The sequence below is a fragment of the Sprattus sprattus genome, assembly GCF_963457725.1.
Source record: "Sprattus sprattus genome assembly, chromosome: 16".
NCBI classification, from domain to species: Eukaryota; Metazoa; Chordata; class Actinopteri; order Clupeiformes; family Clupeidae; genus Sprattus; species Sprattus sprattus.
In genome coordinates, this window is record NC_137914.1 from 22272293 (window position 1) to 22292532 (window position 20240).

The 20240-nt window shown below is 44.2% G+C and overlaps 1 protein-coding gene across 1 annotated transcript; it reads left to right on the top strand.

Annotated features, from left to right (window-relative positions):
- Window positions 1–6088: 6088 nt before the first annotated feature.
- xkr7a (XK related 7a) lies at window positions 6089–20194 on the top strand (the record flags this gene model as incomplete). The annotated part of the gene is made up of 3 exons (XM_080853986.1): window positions 6089–6627; window positions 14966–15165; window positions 19218–20194. The coding sequence occupies exons 1-3, from the start codon at window positions 6095–6097 to the stop codon at window positions 20192–20194; spliced, it is 1710 nt and encodes a 569-aa protein (XP_080710112.1). The 5' UTR covers window positions 6089–6094.
- Between the last annotated feature and the right edge of the window lie 46 nt (window positions 20195–20240).

The window sequence follows — 20240 nt, forward strand, 5'->3', positions numbered from 1 at the left end:
CCCAGATCCCAGTAAGGTTAACAGGTCACCACAACGTATACTAAAGGCATATGATGCCCGTTGGAGACAGCTCCACTATGTCTGCTTAGGCCCCTCTGTGTATGTGCTGTGTAGCATTCCTCAAAGGCGCCCATTCAGGCCCTAGGGCAAGGGCATCGATGAGCTCATGAGACTGTTTACGTGTTCATATGTGTGTGTGTAATCCTTTGGTAGAGATGTTATACATTCTATTTGGCTTACGTAATTATACTGGTAAAATTGGGCTGCGCGCTAGACTCAGGTCGAGCAGAGCAAGAATCACGAGAGATGACACCATCTCCTCTCCAGGACGGATCCACGTGATTAAGGGTAGTAGCCTAAATATAGAAAAGTATCTTACAGGTGTTGATCGAAGTGGAAGGCATCATCAACTCCAAGCCACTGGGTTACACGTCATCAGACATCGCAGATCAAGATCCCATCACACCCAACATGCTCCTGATGGGGCGGCGCGATCCATCAACTCCCCAGGTCATCTACTCTGAAACAGAGCTCCTCAACCGTCGCAGGTGGAAGCAGTGCCAGGCCCTGGCGGACCAGTTCTGGGCCAAGTACATCAGGAACTACCTGCCATCACTGCAGACCCGTTCCAAGTGGCAACAGGAAAAGGACGCCCTTACAGTTGACAGCATCGTCATGATTGTTGACCAGCAGCTGCCACGGGCCCTGTTGGTAAAGTCACGGCCGTCATTCCAGGAGTTGATGGCAGAATACGGACAGCGCAGGTCCAGGTCAAGGACCGGACGTACACACGGCCTGTTGTCAGACTCATCAGACTCCCATCACTCCCACAAGATACCACTGTCTAACTTTGCTTCACAAAGTTGGGGCGGCTGTAAAAACGGCTCCCTCCCCCAGATGCATCAGCTGAGGCACCCTCTCACAGGACCTGGGGTGATAACAAGGTCAGACCAATCAGATCATCCCTAGGTTCTGTGGGGGTCATAAAACAGTGGAATGCCACTGTCTATTTGGCCACCCCCAAGACAGTTTCTAGGCAACCCCACGAAATCTGTGACAGTTTCAAGTCTCCCCCTGAGGCATGCCTGAACATGCCTCTCAGCCCCTCTCCCCCTATATCAACCCGACCTTCTCTCTAGCAATTTGTGGGTCAAGAAGCTGGAGAGAGGAGCAGCAAGGATTTTGTGGGACTAAGTTCAGAGACTTTCATCATTGCCGTGCGTCTTTAAGACAGTGAGTGTTCTGTTATTACATATATGTTTAGCTATTAAGTTGTAAATATTAGTTTAGATAAACACCTGTTTATTATTTGTTGTATTGAGCACTCACTGTCAGAACACTTCTCATTCAGGATACTGTCACCATTTCATGTTCACTCTTGCTGTGCATAATGATTCATCTATTGTATTGATTGCTAATGTTTGTATATTTGTCATTTATATTATTTCATAGAAACCACGGTTCACGGTTCAGTTCACGGATTCATGTGTGTTAGAAGTCCTTTACACGGATAATTCCAGCATTCATTCAATATCATCCTGTTCCATCAAGTCTTCACTTTGTGTGGCAATAAACATCATTAGACATTGACATCTGTATTGTTCTTACCGGACAACCTGTGGCGATTGTCACTCATTATTCAATCAGCATACAGTTCTTTTGGGGATCTATTCCATTCAACATCCCCTATTTTATATGGTTACTGAAATGACTTTTGTCACAACTCTATTTTACTTAAAGCATTCGCTCTGACATTAGCCATAAATGTTTTTGATCTGTGGATTTCAGTCATTTTGATACTTGCTCACAGGCCCGACTTGGCTCCAGTTCATTCTGACATGTGTTTATCGTGAGGATGAGATGCACAATGAGAGCGGAAGAGTGGTTGCCCAGCTGGCCTCGTGAATTCACTAAAATGACCTCTCCCGTGCTTTTGTCACACATCTGCCTTTGAATGTGCTCCCTAAAAGGCTGAAAAGGAGAGGGAAGGTAGGAGAGATACTTCTGAAATTGAAATTCACAATCAGGCAAGTGTTGGTCTTTTATCTCATTACAGGTCATTTACATGATCAGGAACCCTAAGGATGTGGCTATCTAATTTTTCCATTTTCACAATTTTCAAAAGCCCTTAAGAACCAACACAATTTTGATGTGTTTCTTTAGCAGTTGTTTTTGTGTGGCAGTGAGTGGTCCTGAGCACAGGAAAAACAGAGCAGTTTTGAGCTCTCTGGTGGTGAAACAGTAAAAACAAACCAATGGCTTTGGATCAGCCAGTGGATCTCTGATGTACATATGAGCCTCTCTAAAATAAATGTGTATGTTTGTGTAGACTTTTTGTTCGTCTAGTGTTTCTGTTCTTCTCTTCAGGATCTATAGTTTGGTGGCACTCGGAGTCCAGCCGTAGATCATTAAATTAAGTAGACGGCAGTTTTATTGTAAAGTTAAGTTATGTTACTGATGACAGTTTTCTCTGTTTTGCTGTTTTCATTGGATCTTGGTTTGACCATACCAAGAACTGTCTCAGCAAAGAAAATTCATTTGATATCCTTTTTTCTGACATATGAGGAATTGATTAAGGTAAAAACAAAGAAGTGACATTACAAAGACATTGTGACTATTAGGATTATAAAGATTTTTTCACTCCAGGATCGTCTTAGTGACAAACTACTGAATTTCATTGGGAAGGAGCTCAGTGACCAAATTATTGAGGCGTTGAAAAATATTGTTGTTGACTTTACAAAATCAATCCTATGGCCAGGTACAGTAGCAAACACACACACACACACACACACAGACTCTATTTTGTAAAACATCCTTCTGTGTGCTGTGTATGCTGTACATGGTTAGTTCAGTGAAAGACTGGGATCACAAAGATTGGCATCAATTGTCATAGAATACAACTAATTTCTTCAAAAGGCGACAAACACTGGGTTGTTCTAAGAATCACAAGAGCATATCAGCTGCTATGGGGTGTCTGTTTTCATTTGGACAACAGATGGTTATTAAAACAATTACAATGCAATTATTTACAGCATACAGATACGGACCTTTAATTCACATGATTCAATTCTGAGAGTCTTTTAAAGTCTGTCTGTATTTTGCAAATACGAATTGCCACTTCACTTATGACTATTCGCATCTTCAAAATATCCATTAAAATCTTCAACTGGAAGTCTGTGTAGTGTACCACTGTCATAAATGGATGAATTATGTGTAGTGTACCACTGTCATAAATAGATGAATTATGTGTAGTGTACCACTGTCATAAATAGATGAATTATGTATAGTGTACCACTGTCATAAATGGATGAATTATGTGTAGTGTACCACTGTCATAAATGGATGAATTATGTGGCGTGTACCACTGTCATTAATGGATTGATCATAGCAGCTGTGATTTTTTTCTGCATTTATTTTACACAGAAGTAGAATCATGATGAAATTCACGACTATTGAATAGTAAGAGATATATGCATCTGAAGCAATTTCTTCTGTAATCTGAATCTGAGCGATCATTTTACAAATGTGGAAGCCAAAACGGGCCTCCATTCAAACAGTGTTTATAGCAACCCACCAATGCACGGTGTGTACCTGTAACAAAATGACTTTAAGTCATTCAAGTTTTGGCCAAAGAATCACACAGAAATCCACCAAAGTAGAAATGGTTTAAAAATGAATGAACACATTTGCACAGACTTCAAATCTTCAGATGAAATAACTCATCTAGGTGAAACATCTGAGATGTTTTGAGCTCACGTGTAACATGCAAATAGGCAGTACCCACTAACAGGAACGTTGCTTGTCAGAATTATTAGTTTCTTATCTCATGCTGAGGATTTTCTTACATTGTGACACATGCAATACAGCACAGCCATGCTGTACATACAGTACTCTGACTGCAGTTGTGAAGCACAGCACTCTGGGTAAGTGTGCTATAGAAAATGTGTAGATCCTGCTGCCATCCCAGAGAAACAGATATGTTTGATTATGAAAGAGGGAACTCAACCGAAGGTTTTTTGAAGTGGTTTGTTATGTGTGTTGTGTCACCAGATTGCGGTTTAAGTCAGGAGTGGTCAGTGTGCCCTTCTTCAAATGCCTATCACTGTCAGTCACATCGGAGACAGCGACATGCTTTTTTGTCTTCAGTGTGATCTCCAGTCAGTGGGTAGGAGGTCTTACAGGGTCATAGCCAGGATTTCTCTGGTCCTAAATATTATTAAAGGTAATATACTAAGAAAGGCTTGTCCCCATACTCACCATTAGATGGACAATAATCTAAGATGGAACCCATACAGGACCATTAAGGTAAGGTCAAGGACTAGCGATCAAGTGGCCAAGCCTAAAAGCATATTTCCCCAAAACATTTCCTCATTCTGTGACCATCATTGTGTAGTTCGTGGTGCGTCCAGTAGATGGAAGCCTTGACATGCAAGTCCAGATTTGGATTTCAGAAGTCTTGACAGACCTGCCGTGTTCACCTCTTAGCCCCTGTGTTTTTCTGAGAGTGCTCTCTACTTTACATGGTTCACCCCTTCGCTGTAGGCCCTGTCGGCACGAACTAACCATGTTGGTAAGGCAAGCTTTAAGGGCCCTTTTACTGTAAAACCTTGCAGGATGTTCTACGCCAAATGGGAGCTTAGACAATCAAAGTTATATTCGTTCTTGTTTTAATACTTGATGAAAGTCATTATCTTTCTCTTGGTCTCCTTCTCTATTTCTTTTTGTCTCTGTGTACGTTTCCCGTGTGTGTGTGTGTGGAAAGCGAGGGAGATAGATATATAGAGAGAGAGAGAGTACATTGCAGTGTAAGATGAAATGGATCGATTGGCTTCCTCTTTTAGCCTTGATTACAAGCTGACAGAAGGACTTAAAACAGCAATATATCACTTTTTACACGCCTTAATGTCAGATTGCAAATCGTATTACAGTCAATTACACAGTGCTAGTGGTCGTCCTTCAACTTTTATTTTTTTGAAAGTCTTTTTTAATATTCCATACTATGTGGTCCCTTCTGTAGGCCCTATATGATCGATTGTAAAGTCAAAAACTGCTTTTGTCCAGAGAAAACCTATGCTTTATGTACCGATCCATAGGACCATTTACAGAAACCAGATTTCGCTGAAGGTCCTTTTTAGTTTACGCTTAGAAGAGTTATTAAATCCCAGTAAACACCACAACAAAATAACCAAAAAGTCGATGTTAAATTTGTTTATTGAGGCTACATGGGATTTAAAAAACAAAAAAACATAGCAATCAGCGGAGTCAGTAATCACTGCAGTTACTGCGCTCACGCTTAATACAGACAATCTACATTTTGTCTTCTATTGGACCCAAACGGATTTTGATAGATTTCTTGTTTCATCGCTGCAAATATCACCTGGTTGGTAACATTTATGAGAAATAATGATGTGCCACATGTGTTAAAACAGAAAACTATGAGGTTCATAGCCTATAATGAAATTATAGAAAAATAGAATATGGTCATACAACTGACAACCAATCACGAATAGACAGAAAGAGAAAGAGAGAGAATGATTATGCGGCTGCCTCAAATCAATACACAGTAACAAGAAAGCTTGGCAGGTAAGCACTGCTCTCTGTGCATTATGAAACCATTTAGCCATTACCCACGGTTGCGCCGCTTAGACGTGGGGACACAAAGAGCGACCGACCATCTCTTTCGCACACACACACTCGCACACACACTTACGCATGGAAAGAGAGAGAGAGTGAGAAAGAGAGAGAGAGAGAGAGAAAAAAACAAATGTGACAGGGAGTGGGTGCACATATAGATGGAAGGGGTAACAGTGCGTCTTAAGCATCCATTTATATGAATGATGCTGTTATTATTAATATCTGGTAATGCTCCGAAGGCCAGCTAACTGCTGAGATGGAGATCAGCTACATTCACTCTATTCTCTTTTCCCTCTCTCTCCGGCCCTCCCACACACGCGCTCCCGTGCGCGCACATCCACACACACACACACACACACACACATACACACACACAGAGACATACACACGTCGAATACACACCATACACGACCCCCTCCCTTTCTCTCCTGTCTCCCTTTTCTACTCTTCTACAACAAATATGGCCGCTAAATCGGATGGTGCAGCCGTCTCCTTGCAAAACGAAACACCGCCTTTGTGCCTACCAGGTCCCGAACACAGTTCGCCACAGCATCATCACGCCGGAAAGCGGTACTCGCTCCTGGACTGCTGCTGGACACTCTGTGCCCTTTTGGTCTTTTTCTCGGACGGGGCCTCTGACCTGTGGCTGGCCGCTGATTATTTCCTAAGGGGGAACTACTGGTGCTTCGCCCCGACGCTGGTTTTTGTGGTGGTCCCATCCCTGGTGGTTCAAGTGCTCAGCTTCAGATGGTTCGCCTACGATTTCTCTGACACAAATGGAAGCGATACGGCTGCAGCCGCGGTGGTGGCGGCATCTGGTGCGGATAGCCATTTCAGCACCAAGGGCAGCGATCAGCGGGGCGCTGGCCGCTCCGCTGCGGCTGAGGCATTGCCTGCCACCGGCTCTCGAACCAGGGCACAGAGCTGCTGCAGAGCCTGTGTGTGGCTGTTCCAAAGCCTGGTTCACATCTTACAGTTGGCTCAGGTCTGGAGGTAAGATGTCACTGCCTACCACTGACAGGTAGTCTATACACAGCCTAAGGAGCTAATTTTGGGAGTCAGACGGAACATAGACAGGAGATTAATTGCATATACCATAATCAATTTTTTCTGAACCTATACTCAGTTTGGTAATCTGACCGTGCGAAATCGGAGCTAACTGAATACATGTTCTAGAAAATAGTTGTCCGATGCTAGAGTAAACTCTATTTAGACAAATGATGTATATTGTAATTTGACACTCTTTTGTGACTGGCTTTCCTCTCCACTGTGTAGCACACCCACATACAAAGCGTGGATGGGAGAACGAGTACTGTAATGTGTGTGAGATTATTGCTTTTGTGTCAGAAATAGTCCTTTAATACACCGGCCATGGTAGAAAAATGAATCACAACGCATCATTTATCACGAGGGGATATTTTGAATGCGCTATAATGTGTCTTTTATTCGGTATTACTTCATAAGTCGTGTCAGATGACAGGACTCTACCCGTTGTCATTTTTAAGGAAACTTCAGGTAAGCCAAAAAGCAGTGGTACCGGTGATTAGATAGACAGAAATGTCCTTTCAACACGATTTCCGTCTAATATTTCCTGTTGTCTCGTGCCAGTTCATCATCTCGGAGGTGGGGGTGGGGGAAACGGTTGCCCCTCCTCCTCATCTCTCGAGCTTCTGGGTCAATAATCTCCCGGAGAGAAAAGTCGACTCATCTACTTATTCAAGCTGTCAGGCGGCAATCGCCTTACGCACACATAACCCAACAGACTCTCTTTGTCTTTTGAGCAATGCAAAGCAGACACGGAGGGGCGTAACAAAGTTTCAAAATATCTGTTTGTGCTCCATAAAGAGACGTTTCAGAGATGTCTGTCTTTTCCGTGGGGCATCATTTTGTTTTCATAAATCAAGGTCTTTTGTTGTTATCTGAATTGGATATCTGGTGTATTGTGTGCATGAAGGTTATCTATTCGCTATCTGTATTTATTCTTCTCTTTTGATGCGTTAGTTGCTTCTCTCTTACATCTTCAGATTTCTTTGACAAGTTCTACATTTCGGACAAGCAAGCCTCTCTCCAATGGAGCGTTTTGCAGAGTGCTTACAAAATCAATTCGCTTGTACCTCTAAACAACTCAGATTTCCAGAGATTCTCTTCTTGGCTGTGAAGGGTCCTAGGAAGTACCAAAACTGCCACTGGTGTAACCTCCAGACCTCGAGCACTCGAGCACTCGAGCGCAACTAGCAGAGCCTAGACAGGTAATTCCAAGGTTAGGTTTCCAGGAAGCACAACCTCTCTTTAAATACATACCCTATGTATCGAGAAAGTCACTTTGGATCTGCTAGGCATTGAAGTTATTTATTCTTGTTGTGGTTGCTCTTTGCTCATCTGGCATTCACCACCAAGAACTTGCTTGACAAGCGTGGCCCTGATCCTTAGCTTCTGGTTGCTGTGTAAATATGAGCCAACATGCTTGTGTTCACTAAACCTTTTCATTGACCCCAGTAATGGCCAAGTCAGCTGCCTTTGCACACGGTATTCATGTTACATCACAGGTATTCATGGTTAGTTGTTAGTAGACATGCACAGAGAGAATGCACAGCGTAGCACATGTGCGCACACACACACACACACACACACACGCGCGTACACACACACACACACACACACAGACACACACACACACAGACACACACATATACACACACACGCACACGCACACACACGCACACGCACACACACGCAAACGCACACGCACACGCACACGCACACGCACACACCCACACACAGAGACACACACACACACACACACACACACACACACACACACACACACACACACAGACACACACATACACACACACACGCAAACACACAGACACACAGACACACACACACACACACACACACACACACACACACACACACACACACACACACACACACACACACACACACACACACACACACACACACATACCACATTAGCAAAATCCTTCTCTGGATCATCTTGCATCTGCTTGCATTAACGACAACTATTACGACGGGCGTGTAGGTTCTGTTGGGCTAAGATAGAGGAGCTCTGACTACAACCATCTCAGCAGAAACGCACACACACACACACGCACACACATAAACAAACACACACACACATTCCCAGAGTCAGAAGTCAGACACACACTCTTGTGCTCTCTCACCCTGTGAGTGGATTGATTGGCAATGACAGGCTCGAGCTGTTGCATGGCCGGGCGCAACTGCCAGTGAATCTGGAGGGCAGAGAGGGGTTAATGATGTTTACCACCATTGATACCAAGGACCTTAGAGGCATGTCAATCTTTCTCTCTCTCTCTCTCCCTGCCTGTCTTTAGCTCTTTGCTTCATTCTCTTGCTTGTCTTCTCTCCCCCCTCCCCCTCCCTCTCTCTCTTTCCCTCTCTGTCCTTCATGCTCTCCCTACACTCTCTATCTCACCCTGCCATTACCCTACATTACGCATTAGCTCCTTCTTCTCTACTTCACCCCCTTCTTCTTTTTTCTGCCTGATCCCCCCCATCCTCTCCTCTTGAGACAAGGCATATGTTACAGAGGACCGATGGGCAAATAGATGTCATGACGTATTCAAATTTTACATTTAGTATAGACACCAATGAATTATTTAATGTCCTTGACTTTTGTATTTCTGTTGCGTTATATAGTTGGATTGGTATTGAAATAGAAATAGATCACACCAAAGACTGAAATGAAAATCAGATTACGTAATGGTAGGCTAGGGGGCCTGAGAAGAGAGAGAGACAGAAAGAGAGAAGTAAAAGCAATGCAAATGTAAATTAGCCATGAGGATCTTCACAGGGAACCTTTATTCTTCTGTTCCCCAGAGGAGGGTCTCCTTAAGAGGTGATCCCCTCAAGCAAGTCCTAATGACACTGAAGTACTGAAGTCAGTTGCATTTAGCTGACTGCTATTCAAATCCAGCTCTGCTTTTCTTTCTTTCTTTCTCTCCTTCTTCCTGTGACTGATTTGCTTCTCTCTCTTTACTTTTTAATTATAATAACACAGTAGCTCTACATTCTCCCCTTCCTTTATCTCTGCCGAGATGAGACTTTATTTTGAGTAAGAGCCTCCGAAACAATGGCGCTGAGCTCCTTCTTTTTCCTCTGTATCTTTCTTTCCTGTCTTCTACCTCTTTCTCACTTACTCACACACACACACACACAGACACATACACTCTTACACACACACACCTACACACACACTGAAGTGTGCAAGTGCTTTCCCTGTCTTTGTTTGATTGGAATTAGCGTTAATGCCATTAAAGCTGTCATGGCCACTGGGCTTGTGGCGTCTGTGCATTAGAGGGATTACGTGTGTTCGCGCTATCTGCTGCAGTTAGCTCACGCGGGCGCCGCCACCGCCACTATGAGCTGCCACTTCACGCCCACAGGTGAGCTGGGATAACTCGCCTCTCACCAGCTACCAGGGGGAAGACAGTCAGTGATACTCACACCACTCTCACCACAGGTCAGCAGGGCCAATACATGTGTAATGTAGTCCTCACCATCTCTGTCTCTGTCTCTGTCTCTGTGTCTCTGTCTCTGTCTCTGTCTCTGTCTCTGTTCGTTCGGTTGTTTTTCTTAGTTTTTGTTTTTGTGACAGAGAGTCTGTTTATTTTGAGAGCTGGAGCAGGAGTGAGGGAGGTGGAGAAAGAGGGAGAATAAGAGAGAGAGCTGGAAAGCTCAACATTTCCTGGAGTTCAAACCTCCTGTTCAAAGATTTTGCTTAAGTCCTCTGAGATGGCTCCAGGACATTCCTCACCAGCGGGGATATGAGGAACAAACACATTTTGATCCGGCCCTCGTTGCACGTACACACACACACACACACACACACACACACACACACACACACACACACACACAGACACACACACACACACACACACACACACACACACACACACACACACACACACACAGCTTGTTCTTGCATCACTTGACTTGTACCCACTTCAACCATGAGCAGCAGAGAAAGAGAAGCAAGTGTGCACACAGACGCAGCGTGAGGCAGTCATCCCCTGGTACCTGTCAAAATATGGAACAACACCCTGCGTGGATGTGGTGTCTTTTACAGCCCACACGGAGTCTGTGTGTATGCCTGTTTACTCCCCCAAAGTAGGGAGGAATATCTCAGAAGCATTTCATCGCTCGAGCAGATGTATTTTTTTCAATAGCAGAGCAGACGGGTCTAATGTAGGAAACTATAGGCCTACACTTGATTATAACAAATTTTGTTTGTGTGTGAGAGAGAGAGAGGGATGGAGGGAAAGTGAGAGAGTATGTGTCAGTGTATGTATCTATGTATGTACAGTATGTATGTGTACGTGTGTGTGTGTGTGTGTGCATGTGTGTGTGTGTGTGTGATGGTTGGTCTGAATAGATGCGGTGCCTGTAGTAGTGGGTGATGAGGAGTGGTTGCAGGCTCCTTGGCTGCTGGAGTGTGATAAAGTGGAGCCATTGAAAACTGGAGAGTCCCCTGTGGATCCCGGAGTTTAAGCCTGGTGTGGGCGTCCGTTGGAGGAGCTAGATTGCCCAGTGGTTTAGTGGCTGCCGAGAATGAAATAAAAAATGACAGAAAGACAAAAGCTGGTGGTGATTACTGAAGGAGGAGGATTTATCAATTCTGGAGTCTCCCTATTCTCTCCCTTCCTCTGTCTTTGTGTTAGTGCATACGTATGTGTGTACTTGTGTTTCCTTAAGTTTGCATGCATAAGTCTCATTGTGTGTGTGTGTGTGTGTGTATGTGTGTGTGTGTGAGAGAGAGAGAGATAGAGAGAGAGAGAGTTTGTGTGTGTGTATGTGTGTGTGTGTGTGTGTGTGACTGTCTGTGAGTATGTAAAGCAACAGAAAAACCACCCACCTCCTTCAGTCACCTTCCCACCTGGCCGTCAGGCAGACAGACAGACAGACAGACAGACAGGCAGACAGGCAGACAGACAGACAGACAGACACAGACAGACAGGCAGACAGACAGACAGACAGGCCGGCACAGGGTCTCTCTACAGAGGCCCCACCTCCTGCTGAGTGAGTGACAGTATAGTGTTATCGTGCAGAGTTGATGATGGAACACATCGATCGCAGGCTCTTTCTCTCTGCCTGTCTCTTTCTCTATTTCCCTTCACCCTCTCCTGCTGTCAGTTTTGCCCTTCGAGCTCGCTCTCCCTTTGTTCATTCACCCTTCACTCTCCCTCTCAAATAAATAAATAGACTTTTCTGTATCTCGCCCTCATCTTTCTTTTCTCGTTTCAAGTATTGTCACTTAATTCAATGCTGAGGCACGGGCTGTGGTTATTATTTAGTCCCAATCAGGAACTGAACACACTGATAGGTCTGTTTAATAGGACCCTTTAGGTGATTGGTGAGGTGATAAGTGGCACCATTCAACCCACAGATGAACAGCAACACGGCTAGGCAAGTGAGGGCGGCGCAGAGCGAGAAACCAAAAAAATCAATGCTATTTGACAAACAGTGTGGGTACTTTCCTTTACAGAAGTGGAAAAGATCTCATCTGGAGGAATGCCAGGACTCTCCTCTGAGGAGGATGCATGTCAAAGTACTGTCTGTGTTGTTGTTGTTTCGTGCTTCACAGACACACATAAAAACAGACTATAGAAGTCAACGTGACACACTACATATACATGGAAACAGTTGTTTTGTTGGTGGATGTGAAAGACCTTCACTGACTGTTTGCCTCTTTTGCTACAAAGTGTGAGGCAGATTGGATATCGTATTGATATGTTCCTGCTGGACAGGCGCAAGAGAGTCTGTTCAGACAAAACCAAACTTTTGAGTGAAAGAGAGAGTGAGAGAGAGAGAGAGAGGTAGGCAGCATTGAGCACACTACACAACATTGTGTGACACCCCAAACTGTTTTCACATTCCCTGCCTCAGTGCAAAAAAAATTCATTTAGCAATTAGGCTACAGAATTAGGCTACTCAAACGCATCTTTATAGCTGATCCCACTCATGCTGTTTACAAGTCACAGGCTATTAACTTTGCTCTTGGTCTTAGTCACCCGCCTGAGGGCTCATTGGAATAAAAGTGTTAAAAGTGGGATTCCTCTTTTGTTGCTGTTGAGTCATTTCCGTGCGACCAAACAAAAAGGGAAATTAGTGCCCTTTAACCAGGAATGAAGTGTTCACACTGGCAGCTTCGCCGCTCACATTTAATTTTTTATTTTTTTGTCTTTTTCTTTGTCTTTTGTGCTGTTGATTTTTCTCCTTTGATTGAGTGAGTCAGTCTGGTGTGTGTGTATGTGTCACAATGTGTATTTCTGTGTGCCTGTGTGTGTGTTTGTGCCTGTGTGTGTGTGTGTGTCAATCTGCAAGATTCTGAGAAAAAGGGAAGCGCAGGGCGAAAGAGTGACAGCGACAGAGTGTAAGAGAAAATGGGAGGATGAAATACAGTCAAGGACAGTGCAAGAGAGAGATAGAGGGGGGGAGAGAGAGAGAGAGAGAGAGAGAGAGAGAGAGAGAGAGAGAGAGAGAGAGAGAGAGAGCGCATTTTTCAAAATCCTTGTCTGGTGTGAATAATACTGTCAATCTTAACTTGAGATCCTTCAATAATCTGCTGTCAACTTGTCTTCTGTGAATAGGAGAGACAAATGACTTCTCTCCTTTGTCAGAGAGGACAGTGTAGTGTGGTGTGAAAGAATCCACAGCACAATGCAGAGCAAAGAACAAGTCAGAGCATAGACGAAGAACTCTGTGTGCGAACGTGTGTGCAGTGTAAAGCTCATTCCAAAGATACATTTTGCAAATACAATGCTATTGCTATACCACAGAAAACAGAATACATATGTCAATGTCTTGCATAAAAGTGTGGATGGTAAAAAAACCTATGTATTTAGTTATATACACACACGCGTTTACATATGTCTCATACATTTATATAAAACTGTATGTCTTCATAAGCCAAAAGGCAAGAATCCTTAAATGCATATTTAGATAGGGTTAATGCACTAGGTATGAGTGAATACAGCTAAATAAACAGATTGCTGTTGTAAACCATCACGGTGCATTTAGTACCATTTGAATGTCATGACTGTGGCTCTGGCCACTGCGGTGCCTGTATCAGCGCTGGTGGGCAGGTAGTGGTTGTACTAATCTAACAAGAGGACTGATGCAGCGGGACAGGTTTCTGAGCTGCAGGCGGAGCAGGGGAGCACAAAGCCTACATGACAGCTTGGATCATGCTCAAGTCAGCTGGCGTCAGGCCAGAGAACCCTGTACCATTTATCCCGGGTGGTCACTGTGGCAGTCCCATCAGAAGAAGCCACACGCTCCGACCTGAAGCCACGCCAGAATATTTGGCAAAGGCCAGCCGAAACGCAGACTGCTTTGAAAAGGTCTGTGTGTAGTCTTGAAATGAGATGATTTCCTAATGCACTAGCCATTTTAATAGATCCTTACTCTTTTACATTTAGTTGGGAAGTCAACATTTCTGGTTAAATGCACCTACCATGAAAAAGGGTTTTGTTGATATATTTATAGTTCACCAGTCGAGCATCCTTCAACATTTGGGGGAGGGGGCGGGGTTGATAGATAGAATACTTTTGCAAAAGGAAGCTCAGTAGATCTATACATTGAGTTCTCTCACTCCTACAGGTCTAAACATGGAGTTGGATTTTAAATAATATTTATGAATGTTTTTTCTGTTACCTTTTATATATTTTCCATTTCTATAATCATGATAATGAGCTTTGTTCTAGATGGGCATTATTTGTCACATTATTTGAGATTGAGATACATCTACAATGACATGTGTCCAACAGAGCAGACCCTTTGACTGGAAATGAAAATGACTGACCGTATGTTTGTTCTGACTCTGACGAAGGCGTTTCATTTCCAAAGCATTGCTCTAATAAAATAATAAGCATCGAGTGTGCAACAATTCCTTTTCATTTTCTAGTGTTTCTCTCCAGTCTCCACAATTCAGGTGTGTGTTTACCTCTTCATTAGATCCCAATCAGATGTAGGCCTGGTTTTGAAAGTGTCAATCATAACAAATCCACTCATTAAAATACTACATAATACACATGCCTTCAAATTATACCCACCATTAGTCTCCAAATACTGTTCTTTTCTGTTCCTATCCATGAGCTTATCTATTCTGTTGTAAAAGGGGGAAAACATTTAGGTTATTGCAGTGATAACCTTTGAACCCTCAGGAAAGAGTGTCAGCAAACAAACAAATGTCCGCAGCTTTGTAGTTATGTCCTCTGAATCCCGACCTATGAACTAAAGTTTGAGTGTGCTGAAAACCTTGAACCCTTGATCCTACCCTCAGGTATGTCCACGCCCTGTACCTGGGGGTGCAGAGCCGCTGGAGGGGGGACCACGAGCAGCGCCACTACCACTGGCGCCTGATGTTCGAGAGCGCCGACATCAGCATGCTACGCCTGCTGGAGATCTTCCTGAAGAGCGCCCCCCAGCTGGTGCTGCAGCTGTGCATCATGGTGCAGGCCAACCAGGTCCTGCCCCTGCAAGGTGAGACTCACACACAAACTGCAGACTACTGTGATATTATGCCAAAATACAAATGATCTTGCATGACTCACATTCGTCATGCTCTCAGGCGGGTGTTCAGATGGGTTCACATAAATGATAGCCTTTCTTAGTCTCTCATTGGATAGGCATCTTTAACAAGGACTGTCAAGGTTGCACACTTTCCTCTACTCTGGGTTGATATTGACTTGATATTGAATTCCAAGCGTCTAGAGTGCTTGTTACGGTGGAGTGACAGACAGCTTTTGCATCCTCTCCAGCTTATTTAGGTCTGATAATGCAGCCTCCCTACCTTATTTAGGTCTGATAATGCAGCCTCCCTACCTTATTTAGGTCTGATAATGCAGCCTCCCTACCTTATTTAGGTCTGATATTGCAGCCTTCTTACCTTATTTAGGTCTGATAATGCAGCATTCTTACCTTATTTAGGTCTGATAATGCAGCCTCCCTACCTTATTTAGGTCTGATATTGCAGCCTTCTTACCTTATTTAGGTCTGATAATGCAGCATTCTTACCTTATTTAGGTCTGATAATGCAGCCTCCCTACCTTATTTAGGTCTGATAATGCAGCATTCTTACCTTATTTAGGTCTGATAATGCAGCCTCCCTACCTTATTTAGGTCTGATATTGCAGCCTTCTTTCCTTATTTAGGTCTGATAATTCAGCATTCTTACCTTATTTAGGTCTGATAATATAGCCTCCCTACCTTATTTAGGTCTGATAATGCAGCCTCCCTACCTTATTTAGGTCTGATATTGCAGCCTCCCTACCTTATTTAGGTCTGATATTGCAGCCTCCCTACCTTATTTAGGTCTGATAATGCAGCCTCCCTACCTTATTTAGGTCTGATAATGCAGCCCCCCTACCTTATTTAGGGATGATCATGCAGCCTCCCTACCTTATTTGGTTCTGATAATTCCTTGTGTGTTGCAGGTTTTCTAGTTCATGCCCTTTGGTCTCCCTGTGCTTCATTGGCTCCCACAGATTCTAATTTAATGGCACAATGGGACTTGTGTGGGGACACACCCCCACTTAGTAGTACTCTCTATTGAAGAGTCAGGCTTTCAGCATTTTCCCCCAGTCTTGGGCAGACACAGGGGTTCATTTGCAGTCTAACTGCAAATTAGACCCCTAATTACAAAGTGCTTGCTGGAGACTAATGATGATGGTGCTCTACATTTGTAGATATTACTGCCTTGGGATAATTTGGGGGCCCAGTACAGGCTGGAAGGGGGGAGACCTTGGAGAAGAGAGAAACATTGGAAACAGGATTCATGCTGAAAATTCATGTTGCTTTTAAAGACTTTCTTTCTTCTTCTTTAACTACCTTTGTTGTAAAAGCACATGTGATATTCACTTCTGTGTGAGTGATGTATATGTTCTGATTCCAATGTTTCTCTTTTCTCCAAGGTCTCCCCCCTTCCAGCCTGTACTCAGCCCCCAAATTATCCCAAGGCAGTAATGCCTACAAATGTAGAGCAGCATCATCATTAGTTTCTAGCATGAACTTTGAAATGAAGGGTCTAATTTGCAGTTCTTGTGCGGTAGGTAGACCCAGACCTGCGGTTATGGAGAACGAAAAAAATTGGGAATAATTAAGTAATGATGCTGGAGCGCTATGTGTTCTAGTTTGACAGCACCAGCTACATGTCTGAGTATTTAAGGTTTGGTAAGGCAGCATTACTGCCTTTGGTGGGGCATGTCTGCACTGCACTCCTGCATAGAGGGTCTATGAGAACCAGTGGTCTAACAGCCACAGTGTTTCCCCTACAATGATATTAGGGTGGCGCCCCGCCCCCCCCAACGGCCCCGCCCGCCCCCCCTGGAAGCTCAAGATAATTGTGATTAAATATATATATATATATATATATATATATATATATATATATATATATATATATATATATATATATATTTTTTTTAATTTTTTTTTATTTTATAAATATAGCGCCAGATCACAAAATAAGTCATTTAAGGTTACCTTTACCATAAAACATGTAAAATTATACTTATTTTTTAAGTAAAATGGCTTATCCTAACCCCTAATCCTGAAGTATAATTGTTGCATACTGTTACTGTAAGATGTTATATTGACTGCTGTCATTAAAAGAAACACATGAACATCATAATTCATTTAAGTGTTTGTGTCCGCCGCGGCGCATCCCGCCATTACTAAATAACTTTAAAAGATATGCCAAGGAGCCATTAATGCCTGTATGTTGCAGTGGTGAGGTATGTTGAAGAGTTCCTGGTTCTAGGGGTTATGGGTAAATTGTTGCTTTCTGCCAGAGAAAGACATATTTTGAGGGCAGTACCACGAATGTGTTGCACAATCAGTTTGTTTGCAAATTGGTTTGGCCTGATTTGCTGTAACCAGACTGGTAAACGAATGTAAACAAACTGATTGCGCAACACATTTGTTGTATTACCCTCAAAATATGTCATAACAATGAATGTTTCCCAAGCAGAGGGACAAGTTGTGCCTAATTAGAGAGATGTGAAAATGAATGTAAATTGAAAGTGGCATTTTTTATTTAAGGCACAGTGTGTAGGTTTTAGTGGCATCTAGTGTTGAGGTTGCTGAATTGCAACCTGCTGAATACCCTTCCCGTTACAAATGTGTGCAAGTACCTACAGTGGCCGTCAAATGCATTATCGAACCGGTGTTTTGGTTTGGTTGGTCTGGTCTACTGTAAAAACATGGCGGAAGGGGACCAGCTCCCTATGTAGAAATGAAGGGCTCCTGTAAAGCTAACAAAAACACAACAATTCAGGTTGTTATTATTTACAGGTAATTATACACCAATAAAAAATAATTATGAATGCTATATTCCATTTCTACTCATAGATGCCATTAAAAACTACCCACTGTGCCTTCAAATGTAATTTGTCAAAACATTGTCAAACATTGAGCTATCTCTAGAAAGATGGCCCAGGCATAAATACTAATGTGAAATTCTGCGTGTCAGCTTCATATGGTTTTATGTTTTCATTTCCAGATGGTGTAGAGGGTGTACTTATTTGAGTCGGTAGCCATTTTAAATGTTGCTTCGGCGTGGTAGTCTCTCAGGGCCATTTTAGAGAAGAGGGACATTACTGTGTCTTATCTACAGTGACAACAGACCTCGATCTCATTAAGGTAGCGGCCAGCAGGACATGTCTCCGATATCTAATTTGCTCTGATCCCACTGATCTATCTGGCCTGTAATTGGCAGTACAAGGGTCATTGCTCCAGCACCACGACTTACAACCAAAATTTTCATTTAAAATGTGCTCCTGTCCACGTCCTGATCCTGAGTCCTTACATTACGGCAGGTTGTGGTTCTGTAATAGACCTCGAGTCCACTCTGCTGTTCCAATAAGGATGACTTGCTTTCTGAGGGACCTGGAGAGGGGTCAAGAGATGACTAATGTGGTGACTGAGGAATCTTATTAGCGAGAGGGGTCTTTAATCTGGGTTTGCTGGCCAGATGGAGGAGCCGCATAGCAGTTAGACAGGAAGCTGATCAAATATTCATGACAGTTTGGGAAACTCACAAGTGCACTCAGTCCTATCTCTTCCTGCAGTCTCTGTTGAGTCTGTTTATCACTCTTGATTTCACTTTGAAGACCTACTCACTGATTTGATTTGATATCTGTTCATGCACAGGTTTGATCTGTGAATTTTCCTGCATATTTGAGATTTAGAATCACATTTAATATAAAAAAAAAAATGTCAGCATGAATTGCTTATTGCCTAAATCTAGTCATCAATCATGTGCAGCCGGTCAGAGACAACATTTAAAGATAGAAATACTACATACCCTTTTTGTTCATTAAATTAGAAGATAAACAATTTGATTTGAACATATATCTCAATTGTGATGACATCATATGATAAACCAGTATGACATTTGAAAACAACTTAATTTCATATCAAAAGATATCTTAGACATCTTAACACAGAACCTGCTAGTTTTATCATCACTTAAACGCCTCTTTTATTCATTCCTGCATTCCTGACTGTTTTCCTTTTCCACCATTCCTTCCCAGGCCTCTCTGCCTCTGCTTCCCTGATCTCTCTGGCCTGGATGATGGCCTCCTACCAGAAGGCCCTGCGTGACTCCCGCGACGACAAGCAGCCCATGACCTACAAGGCAGCGGTGGTGCAGATGCTGTGGCACCTCTTCACGGTGGGGGCGCGCACCATGGCCTTCGCCCTGTTCGCCTCCATCTTCCAGCTCTACTTTGGCATCTTCATCGTGGCCCACTGGTGCGCCATGACCTTCTGGATCATCCAGGGCGAGACGGACTTCTGCATGTCCAAGTGGGAGGAGATCATCTACAACATGATGGTCGGCATCATCTACGTCTTCTGCTGGTTCAGCGTGCGGGAGGGGCCCACGCGCTGCCGCCTGGTGCTCTACAGCCTGATCGTGCTGGCCGAGAACATGGCGCTGACCACGGCCTGGTTCCTGTACCGTGGGCCACGCACCTCAGACTTCTACGCCGTGGTGGTGGTGTGCGTGGTGGCCTGTAGCTACGCACTGGGCAGCTTCTTCATGTTTGTGTACTACTGCCTGCTGCACCCGGACGGACCTGTGACGGGTGGAGTGCTCGGGTGCTGCATGGAGGAGACGGCCGTGGCGCCCGCGGAGCCCTTTGTGCCGTCGCCGGCCTCCGGACCCCCGCCGGATGTGGTGAGCAGCCCGCCCAGGACCCTGCAGAGGACTAAAGGCGTAGACCGCGGCGATCAGGCTGGGGAGGGGGGAGGGGACGTCTTTCAGGTGCGCCCAGCTCCCTGCAGCACTCGCAAACCAGCCCCATTACTATCTCCCAGGACAGAGGGGCCAGTGATTCGCATTGACCTGCCCAGGAAAAAGTACCCGGCCTGGGACGCCCACTTCATTGATCGCAGGCTGCGTAAAACCATCCTCGTGCTGGAGAGTGCGGCGCCAGTCACGCCACGGGTCCAGTACCGCTGCCTGGGCACGCCTAAGGAGCTGATGGAGTACGAGACCACGGTGTGACTGACGGATGGGCTTCTCTATCGCCCTGCGAGCCTTCCACTGGCCC